At 34.7% G+C, this 11,102-nt stretch overlaps 1 protein-coding gene, 1 long non-coding RNA gene and 1 gene segment (V, D, J or C); all 3 read left to right on the forward strand.

The window, feature by feature from the left end:
- The first annotated feature begins 417 nt into the window (after window positions 1–417).
- On the forward strand, window positions 418–2,388 carry LOC117597644 (T-cell receptor alpha chain V region PHDS58-like). The segment is given in 5 exon segments: window positions 418–731; window positions 1,098–1,448; window positions 1,633–1,759; window positions 1,850–1,958; window positions 2,377–2,388. Coding segments are annotated over 5 exon segments (714 nt in total).
- Window positions 2,389–2,397: 9 nt separating this feature from the next.
- LOC117597643 (uncharacterized) lies at window positions 2,398–3,807 on the forward strand. Its single transcript, XR_008302041.1, has 3 exons — window positions 2,398–3,016; window positions 3,343–3,386; window positions 3,512–3,807. It is a non-coding gene; the product is annotated as an uncharacterized LOC117597643 (long non-coding RNA).
- Window positions 3,808–4,748: 941 nt separating this feature from the next.
- Window positions 4,749–8,455, forward strand: LOC113542813 (uncharacterized). Its single transcript, XM_034306050.2, has 6 exons — window positions 4,749–4,863; window positions 5,231–5,581; window positions 5,766–6,101; window positions 6,632–6,751; window positions 8,108–8,151; window positions 8,255–8,455. Exons 1-6 carry the CDS (start codon window positions 4,749–4,751, stop codon window positions 8,384–8,386), a joined length of 1,098 nt encoding a protein of 365 aa, XP_034161941.2. The 3' UTR covers window positions 8,387–8,455.
- Window positions 8,456–11,102: the final 2,647 nt, after the last annotated feature.

The raw sequence follows: 11,102 nt of genomic DNA on the forward strand, positions 1-11,102 counted from the left end.
TTGTTGTACAGCTGCTGCTCTATGTTTTATTCCTTACTTTTTGAGAATAATCGTTAAAAGTATTTTAAAAACTTGATATTTGCCATAATTTTAATTTAATTGAATAGAATCATTATTTGCAATTATTAATATTAGACCATTGACAATATGACAGTGTATGCTAAAAAACTAAATATATAGTAATATACAAAAAAAAGCCTAGTAAAATGTGGAGTTTTACAATTTGTATTTGAACAGTTCAGATAAGATTTTATAAAAACATAATTCACTGAACTGTCAGTTAATTAGTTTCTTCAGTCTAAAAACTGTATCAAAACCACAATTTGCAATTTTGCAATATTAGATAAAAACAGATCAGATGTTAATTTACTCAACAGCCTGACAAACACACAAAAAAGATTTTTTTTCGAAAAGGGATGTGCACCTCATTTCCTTCTTTTTGTTTTTGATATCATTTTTGAAGAGTTACAATTCCTTTTTTTTGAGCAAGGTTCACAAAAGTGTGAGGAGGGGCCACAGTCACATATCTACTCCTGCTAGCTTGCTAGTCTAGATCGTATGTGGAAAATTCTGTGATGTCAGACTTTCACGTCATAAATCTTTGGCACAAAGTGAGATGTGCTCAGTTCGACCATCTGACAGTGTAGCAAGAGGAGACATGCCTTCCACAGACCTCAGACTGAAGATGATGATACTGCTTTGGATTACAGTGATGCTTTTTAATAAAATTGGTAAGTGTGGATGGTTTTGTAGTTTGATCATATATATGTTGCTGCAAGGATCATTATGCAGGCTGAAAAATGAAGTGTTTTAAAAGTTCAGCTGAGATTTTATAGCATTATGTACACTGAATTACACACATTTATTATATATTCATTATTATACACATTTTAATAGGTTATAACTTCTTGCTAGAAAAAAAACAGATTTGCTTGAAACCTACTTTTAAACACTGTTGAGACATCTTCCGAAATATTGGTACCAGGGACTTATTTAAAGACAAGCAACATTAAAACTTTAAAGAAAATCTATGCGTATTACAGGTGGAATAAATTTTGGGGACATTCGTTCATGTTTTCTGCTTGAACTCCAAACAGCAGATTCTGCACAGACAAAGGGCATCAGTCAGCCAAACTCAGTGATCTCTGCTGGTGTTGGTGATAACGTGACTCTGCACTGCTTTCGACTGGGAGAGGAAAATACTAATTCCATCGTTTGGTACAAACAAAAAGTAGGACACGAGCCTTGTGTAATGGTCACAGTTCAACATGAACCCAAATATGAAAATGAATTCAAGCCACCAAAATTCAACATTGAGAAAGAAAAAGAAAAAGGGAGCTTCCATTTGAAAATTGTCAACGTCGAACCATCGGATGAAGCCACGTATTACTGTGGACTTAGAGATTTTCTAACAAGGTTTGGAAATGGAACATTTTTAGCAGTTACCGGTGAGGATTTTTATACGCATAGCTAGTTGAAGTAATTTTCAATTAATTTAATATTTACTTTACTAAAACATCAAATTTATTATTATATGTTTCATGGTGCATATATTCCATGCATTATAATGGTCTAGGTGTAAAAAACTAGGACCTTATTAAAATCTTACACTGCCAATATTACACTGAACAGGTGAGGGAGATGTAAAAGTGTCAGTGTTGCAGAGCAGCATGTTGGACTCGGTTCCTGCAGGAGCGTCAGTGACTCTGCAGTGCTCGGTTCTCTCTGAGAGCAGAGCAGCAGATCTCCAAGTGCTCTGGTTCAGAGCTGCTCCATCACAATCCCATCCTCAAATCATTTACACTCATCACAACAGCAGCCATCAGTGTGAGAGCGGCTCTTCTACACACACCTGTGTGTACAACTTCTCCAAGAACATCCTCAGCCTCAGTGATACTGGCACTTACTACTGCGCTGTGACCGTGTGTGGGAAGATCATTTTTGGGAACGGGACACAAGTACAGTTGGGTAAGAAGTATGAAGTTTTATTTTTTTATAAACCAGAGTACACATTAGTTATTTGTCTATATCTGTCTATTTACTTGCATTGGCCATCCAATAAGCTTCGATGCAATGTTCCTCATTCATCAATCTTTGAGTAAAGTTGTGTGTAAACATTTGCATAAGCCCAAGTGAACAAAAAAAATTCTGTTTTGTAAACATTGATTGTCTTCGTATTAGCAAATCATATGATACAGCAGGTCTAAAAAATATTTGATTTGTGTGTGTATTTGAAATAAATAAGCGCTTTGAAATTTGTTTATAAAAATGCAGTAATCCATCGCAAATCATATGATTCGAAGCCGATCAATTGAAGTTTACATTAGTTAGTCTTCTGATAATGAACGAATAACTCATAAATCTGTTCATATCCAGCTTGATAAATGAGGCCCAAAGTTGTCTAATTACAAATATTTAGATTTTTCACAAAACCTAAAAATCTCTAGAAATCTCTGAGCCAGTATTTGAGTTCAGGAAACAGTGGAATAGATAATAATATGAAGGTTTATGGTAAGCGCTGCATGCTAGATGTGGCAGAAATTCCCAGTTAACTTCTTGAATCAATATTTGCAACCTCGCAATACATTTTAGCATCAACTGCTAAATTTCTGGAAAATCCTTAAACAAAAAGAAATGCTCTCAAACAGCATTTAAATATCACACCAGAGAATCATCTTTTAGGACAAATGCCCAATTATGTACCAAAATGTGTTTGCTACAGTTTATTGAATAAATCATTATTTCTAATATTCTGATTTCTTTAACTGCGTATATAACTGCTAACTTTCTTTTATGTCAAATTTGTAAACAGTTTGTAGTTGTTGATTCCAACACTGATAAGATTATCATAGTTTTTTGTCGCAGCAGTATTGACATTGTGATATTTACTGTGTGACAGAGAGATCTGTGGATTCTGTAGTGATCTGCCTCGCTGTAGCTTTGGGACTCTGTGTGGTTGTGATCTTTGCTTTGATCTTTGTCCTAAGTAAAAGGAGAAACTCTGAACAATGCAAGGGTAAGTCTACATTTTGGCCATTATTAAAGTTAATATATTATTATAAATCTATTATAACATTAGATTATTTCTATTACATACTATTAGATATACTGATTTGTTACCTAACAGCCCGGTAAATTCATGTCTAAATTCATGTGAATGTTATGGTTTGTTATAAGAAAATAATGAATTGTGGGGAAATGCACTACTGTCAGAGTTGCTGTTAAAGACAACTAATCAACATCTTCTGAAAATAGGAAGTAAAAAATGTGACTGTAGATGAGAAGTACTATATGTCTCACCATAGAGAGCCAATCATAAAATATCTATTTCCTTCTCTACAGTGAGACTCAAACAAGGTTCTGTGAGAGACAAGACCCTCAATCAGGTAAATATTCAGCTTATGTGAATACATGATTTTATGAATGGACACTCAATTAGTTTGTGCACTGAGAGTCTAATTACTCAGATCATTACACTCTGTCATTTAAAATCTGACATCCATTCCTACAGGACTGTGACAATGTGGAGCTGAATTACGCCGCCTTACATTTCAATGAGAGGAGAGCCAAAAGAGGAAGAGTAAAGAAACAACAACCTCAAGATATTATATATTCTGATGTGCGAGGTCCTTCTGTAACTTAGATTTGATCTCTAATATGATTCAGTGTCATTAGTTCTGTTATCAGGTTTACTGTATATATGTTTTGTTAATGATTGTTCAGTCTGAATTCAAACTGAAAGCTGAATGACGTAGAAGTCTCAAAATCACTGAAACACTGGAGCACTGGTTCTGCCAAGGAGTGAAGTGAGAAAGCAGTTTAACACATTGTTAAGGGTGTGGAAAAAAATAAAAAAGCATAAAACTGCCCTCCCTCTTATGCTGTCTTATGAATATTCATAAGTATATCTATTATCCATTCATCAACCATCCTGAATAAAGCTAGCTAAAGCTAGAGTGACTCTCGTATGTAAAGTAGGAACGTAACTGAATGTGAATATAGATACGAATAGGATGCACTCTAGTCAGGTTTTGTTGTTGTGGTTGTTGTTGTTGTCCTAAATTTACAAAAAAGCTTTTATTTATACAGCTGCTGCTCCATATAGTCCACTATAATAATAAAATTAGCTTCCTATTACAGATCACCCCATTATGTTTTATTCCTTACTTTTTGAAAATAATCATTAAAAGTATTTTAAAAACTTGATATTTGCCATAATTTTAATTTAATTGAATAGAATCATTATTTGTAATTATTAATATTAGACCATTGACAATATGACAGTGTATGCTAAAAAACTAAATATATAGTAATATACAAAAAAAAAAGCCTAGTAAAATGTGGAGTTTTACAATTTGTATTTGAACAGTTCAGATAAGATTTTATAAAAACATAATTCACTGAACTGTCAGTTAATTAGTTTCTTCAGTCTAAAAACTGTATCCAAACCACGATTTGCAATTTTGCAATATTAGATAAAAACAGATCAAATGTTAATTTACTCAACAGCCTGACACACACAAAAAAGATTTTTTTCAAAAAAGGATGTGCACCTCATTTCCTTCTTTTTGTTTTTGATATCATGTTTGAAGAGTTACAATTCCTTTTTTTTTTTTGAGCAAGGTTCACAAAAGTGTGAGGAGGGGCCACAGTCACATATCTACTCCTGCTAGCTTGCTAGTCTAGATCGTATGTCGAAAATCTGTGATGTCAGACTTTCACGTCATAAATCTTTGGCACAAAGTGAGATGTGCTCAGTTCGACCATCTGACAGTGTAGCAAGAGGAGACATGCCTTCCACAGACCTCAGACTGAAGATGATGATACTGCTTTGGATTACAGTGATGCTTTTTAATAAAATTGGTAAGTGTGGATGGTTTTGTAGTTTGATCATATATATATTGCTGCAAGGATCATTATGCAGGCTGAAAAATGAAGTGTTTTAAAAGTTCAGCTAAGATTTTATAGTGTTATATACGCTGAATTACACACATTTATTATATATTCATTATTATACACATTTTAATAGGTTATAACTTCTTGCTAGGAAAAAAACAGATTTGCTTGAAACCTACTTTTAAACACTGTTGAGACATCTTCCGAAATATTGGTACCAGGGACTTATTTAAAGACAAGCAAAATTTTATTATTACTATAAAATCTATGCGTATTATAGGTGGAATAAATTTTGAGGACATTCGTTCATGTTTTCTGCTTGAACTCCAAACAGCAGATTCTGCACAGACAAAGGGCATCAGTCAGCCAAACTCAGTGATCTCTGCTGGTGTTGGTGATAACGTGATTCTGCACTGCTTTCGACTGGGAGAGGAAAATACTGATTCCGTCGTTTGGTACAAACAAAAAGTAGGACACGAGCCTTGTGTAATGGTCGCAGTTCAACAAGAACCCAAATATGAAAATGAATTCAAGCCACCAAAATTCAACATTGAGAAAGAAAAAGAAAAAGGGAGCTTCCATTTGAAAATTGCCAAAGTCGAACCATCGGATGAAGCCACGTATTACTGTGGATTTAGAGATTTTCTAATAAGATTTGGAAATGGAACATTTTTAGCAGTTACTGGTGAGGATTTTTATACGCATAGCTAGTTGAAGTAATTTTTAATTAATTTAATGTTTCCTTTACTTAAACATCAAATTTATTGTCATATGTTTCATGGTGCATATATTCCATGCATTATAATTGTCTAGGTGTAAAAAACTAGGACCTTATTAAAATCTTACACTGCCAATATTACACTGAACAGGAGATGGAGATGTAAAAGTGTCAGTGTTGCAGAGCAGCATGTTGGACTCGGTTCCTGCAGGAGCCTCAGTGACTCTGCAGTGCTCGGTTCTCTCTGAGAGCAGAGCAGCAGATCTCCAAGTGCTCTGGTTCAGAGCTGCTCCATCACAATCCCATCCTCAAATCATTTACACTCATCACAACAGCAGCCATCAGTGTGAGAGCAGCTCTTCTACACACACCTGTGTGTACAACTTCTCCAAGAACATCCTCAGCCTCAATGATACAGGCACTTACTACTGCGCTGTGGCCGTGTGTGGGAAGATCATTTTTGGGAACGGGACACGAGTACAGTTGGGTAAGAAGTATCATGTTTTGCTGATAAACTAGATTATGTATTAATTATTTGGCTATTAACTTGTATCAATCAATCCAGTAAGTTCTGGCACAATGTTGTCTAATTACAAATATTTCTATTTTTCCACAAAACTTACATCTCAAATCATTATTCTCTCTCATTTTCAAAGACCTGATGAAATGAGGTGGTTTAGCATAAAAGTAACCGCTAATTTTGATATTTAAGTTCATATAAGAGTGGAAAAGATTATATTACGAAGGCACATGGTCAGAGCTGTAAGATGAATGTGGCAGTTAAATTCCCAGTATGGGTCTCAAAATCAAGATTTCTACATGTGCAACCTTTTTTATATATTTTATTTATTTACTTATTTGCAACCCAATTAAAAAGGGTGTGTAATGTGTAGTTAGTGTGTAATTTGTGTAATTAATTTGTAAACAATTTGTAGTTGTAGATGGTTCCAACACTGATAAGATTATCATAGTTTTTGTTGCAGCAGTATTGATATTGTGATATTTACTGTGTGACAGAGAGATCTGTAGATCCTGTAGTGATCTGCCTCGCTGTAGCTTTGGGACTGTGTGTGGTCGTGATCTTTGCTTTGATTTTTGTCCTAATCTGTGAAGGAAGAAACTGTGAACAACACAGGGGTAAGTCTGCATTATGGCTATTATTAAAGTTAATATATTATTATAAATCTATTATAACATTAGATTATTTCTATTACATACACTGACACTGAGTCACCAGTTTATATTGATATACTGATTCAGATATACTGATTCGTTACCTAATAGCCTGGTAAATTCATGTCTAAATTCATGTGGATGTTATGGTTTGTTATAAGAAAATAATGGGGTGATGTGACTAAGCGGGTGATTAAGTGATTAAGACTAAAGCTATTATAATATTATAAATATATAGTATAAAGCTATTATAATATTAGATTATTTCCATTATACACACTGAGTCATGAGTTTATTAGATCACTGTATTTACAAATATGGCAATATATATACCAAGTTCCAGTTTATTAGATATACTGATCTGGTACAATGCTGTTGGAGTTACTGTTACCACCCCAAAGCTATTCATTTTCCAATAACTGCATTATTGATTTTCCAATAACTGCATATTCTAAACTGTTTTATTCCTCATACCGCAGCAATTTGCCAATAAATATTTTTTTCATTTATTAAAAGAATCTGCTTCATTTGGCTATTCCCGTTAGGGGTCACAACAGCGGGTCTTTTTCTGCATATTCGATATGGCACAGTTTTTAGGCTGGATGCCCTTCCTGACGCAACCCTGCCCAATTTTATATGAGCTTAGGACCGGCACTGGGAGTGCACTGTCCTGTGAGGTTCCCTGGCTGGGAATTGAACCTGGGCCGTGGCAGTGAGAGCGCCGAGACCTAACCACTAGTCCTCCAGGGACCCTCATTTATTAAAAGAATAAGAGCTTATTTTTTATCCATTTATAGTTACATATAATGATATGGAACATTGTTTTTAGCAGCTATAAACAGTCCATGCCTCACCAGCCTCTCTTTTTCTGTCTTGAAGTTAATAAGAAAAATTGTAGCTTGTCACGTCATCTTTTTCTCACCACAAAAACATAATCTCTTCTGTCCTGAAGACTTTTCTGTAACAGAGTTACAAATTACCTCTGACTGTTACAAGGCCAAGACACTGAAGACTCCTTACACAAATGCTAATTAAACATCTCCTCACATAAAATGTTTACTATAACAACACACACACTTTTTAAAATGTATTAAGTCACATAGTGTTACTATAGAAAGGATAATGTATTAGAAGGAGCACATTAATATAATTTATTGTTACTTATTTGTATCTGAACTTGTCAGAAAAGTTGCTATTGAAAAATAATCAACACCTTCTGGAAATAGGAAGTAAAAAAAATGTGACTGTAGATGCAAAGTATGTCTCACTATAGAGGTGCCCTGTAAATAAAATGATTTTAAAATCATTTCTTCTCTACAGCGAGACCCAAACAAGGTTCTGTGACAGACAAGCCCCTCAATCAGGTAAATATTTTTACTCTATGTAAGTACATGCAACTGCTTTTAAACATTTCCTCTAAAAGTGTAATAATTCTAAAGTCTGATAATTTAATGTTCATTTCTACAGGACTGTGACAATGTGGAGCTGAATTACGCTGCTTTACATTTCAATGAGAGGAGAGCTAAAAGAGGAAGAGTAATGAAACAACAACCTCAAGATATTATATATTCCGATGTGCGAGGTCCTTCTGTAGCTTAGATTTTACCTCTAATCTGATTCAGTGTCATTAGTTCTGTTATCAGGTTTTACTGAGAGTGTGGAAAAATGTTTAAAAAGCATCAAAAATCCTTCTGATTTATGCCATGGCTACTTCCTGTACAAAAACTAAACACAGATACAGATACTATCTAGTGCCTATTAATCCAGAAACGTAGTGTATATATTTACATTGTTGTTGCTGAAACCTTGTTTTTCAAGCTTATTATTCAAATAAGTTTTATGAAAATATTCATATCAATTTTACTTTATATATTTCCTTGCTTTTTTTACTGCCCTACATTCTGCTTTTTCTGTGTTCTTTTATGTATAATTATTATTTACACAAACACTATATGGCCAAAGGTTTGTGGACACCTAACGATCACACCCATATGTGGTTCTTCCCCAAACTTGGAAGCATACAATTGTATAAGATTGTGTTTGTATGCTGTAGCTTTACAATTTCCCTTCACTAGAACTAAAAGACCCAAACCTGTTCCAGCATGACAATGCCCCTGTGCACAAAGCAAGCTCCATGAAGACATGGTTTGCCAATGCTGGCGTGGAAGAATTCAAGTGTCCTTTACAGAACCCTGACCTCAACCCCACTGAACACCTTTGAGACCAGCTGAAATGCTGACTGCACCCCAGGCCTCCTTGCTTGACATCAGTCCTGATCTCACTAATGCTTTTGTGGCTGAATCGACAAAATCCTCAGAGCCACGCTCTAAAATATAGTAGAAAGCCCAGCTGTATTTTTTTGTCTTACTAACTTCAAGAAAGAGAAAACAGAGAGACTGGGAGAGGGAATGAATGTTGATAGCTGCTATAACGCAAATAATAGCAGGAACGAACTTATTTTTTGTAGACATTCCACCACATTAAATGTAACTATAAATGGTTATAAATAGTTACATTAAATGTAACTATAAATCATGATGTGTTGTTCAATAATAAATTAAAAATAGTATTGTGGTCAAATTGCTGCAATAACACAAATTTTGCTTTGCACCACACCATTGTGGATTATTTTTGTTTAATTATGTTTTATTCCTTACTTATGGAAAATAGTCTTTAAAAATATAAAAATCTTACTCAGTGTTATTCACTACATTCATTAATTGCAATTAATAATACAAGACCATTGACAATATAGCATTGTGTAGGCTGAACATTTAAGCATTATTGTAATATAATCAACAGGTTCAGGCTCTTTCTTGGTACCTAGAATAATGAAGACTACAGTAAGAGGCAGAGCTTTTTTCTTACAAAGCCTCACCGTTATGGAACAGCTTTCCAATTAGTGTTTGGGACTGAATCTTTAAGGCAAGACTGAAAATCTATTTGTTTAGTCAAGCCTTTTGTTAACAGCTTTTCTCTTAGGTAAAGGTACAGATCTGGAGGGTTCATGAGCCCCTCCACTCTCAAAAGTTCATTCAGGTTTGTTGACGGTGAAGTGACTGGCCACTTTAGGTCCAAGGGTGCTGTCATGCCTGTGTCCTTTTATAGTTTTGCTGACATAGGTAATCTTGAAAGAGCCCCTGCTTGCACCATTATAGAACAAAACCATACGTAATGATCTTACCAATGTACTCTTTCGAGCTACATGTTATTCCTGTTGCCTGATGACATGTCTGACCTCCGGTCCTGCCAGATCCATCCTGGTGATCTATTTCTGCTTGGAGATTCCTTCACCTGAGAGTCAATAGCTGCTGCTGAGGATGGCCCTACATAGATAGCCTGAATATTGCCATGAGGTTGCTGTGGATAGTACCACATAGATACCTAGAAGATGGCTGTGGATGTTCTTACTTAGATAGCCTATAGATTGCACTTACTGAAAGCAGTTTAAACTCAAGTCCTATTCATTATTCAGTGTATATTTCACTTGGATACTATAGATTTAAAGCTAAAACTCTAATGAAATCAAAAAATATCTCTGATGCTTGTACTGAAGATCTTTTCAACACACTCAGTACTGCTTGACTCTCTAGTATACAGTTGTGAATGAGTAATGACTCATAATCACACTATTCAGTGTCACCCAGAAGTGGATGCATTCCCTTTTGAGTCTGGTTCTACTCAAGGTTTCTTCCTCATGTCATTTCAAGGAGTTTTTCCTTGCCACCATTGCCTCTGGCTTGCTCATTAGGGATCTAAATCTAAATCCATATCCAGATTTTATAAAGCTGCTTTGTGTCATTGTCTATTGTTAAATGCACCATATAAATAAAATTTAATTCAATTGAATAATAGTAATATAATTAATGGTTAATATAAAATATGTGGTTTTAGAATGGGCCTTTGAAAATTTCAGACAGGATTTTATAATATTATTCACTGAACTACCATTTAGGTTCTCCTAACTAAAAACTCCCTTGGTTAAAAAAAAAAAAAAAAAAAAGATTTACTTGAAACCTACTTTTAAATGCTGTTTAGACAGTTTCGTAAATATTGCTCAAAGGGCTGATGAATTTCTCAACACCCTGACACCAAAAAAATGACATTTCAGAAAAGGTTGTGCACCTCATTTCCTTCTTTTTGTTTTTGATGTCAGCTGTTAAAAAGATTTCAATTCCTATTTGAGGAAAGTTTCAGAACTAAGTGTGAGGAGGAGCCACAGTCAGTTATCTACTGCTGCTAGCTTGCTTGTCTACCTCATAGGTGGAAAATTCTGTGATGTCAGACTTTCACGTCATAAATCCACAAAGTGAGA

Source organism: Pangasianodon hypophthalmus, chromosome 7 (assembly GCF_027358585.1).
Source record: "Pangasianodon hypophthalmus isolate fPanHyp1 chromosome 7, fPanHyp1.pri, whole genome shotgun sequence".
NCBI classification, from domain to species: domain Eukaryota; kingdom Metazoa; phylum Chordata; class Actinopteri; order Siluriformes; family Pangasiidae; genus Pangasianodon; species Pangasianodon hypophthalmus.

Excerpts from the sequence above, each read along its gene's own strand:
- LOC113542813 (XM_034306050.2), top strand. The coding sequence starts at position 4,749 with ATGTGCTCAGTTCGACCATCTGACAGTGTAGCAAGAGGAGACATGCCT. Across the intron at positions 6,752-8,107 it reads AAACTGTGAACAACACAGGG|CGAGACCCAAACAAGGTTCT; the intron begins GTAAGTCTGCAT and ends TCTTCTCTACAG. Across the intron at positions 8,152-8,254 it reads CAGACAAGCCCCTCAATCAG|GACTGTGACAATGTGGAGCT; the intron begins GTAAATATTTTT and ends TCATTTCTACAG.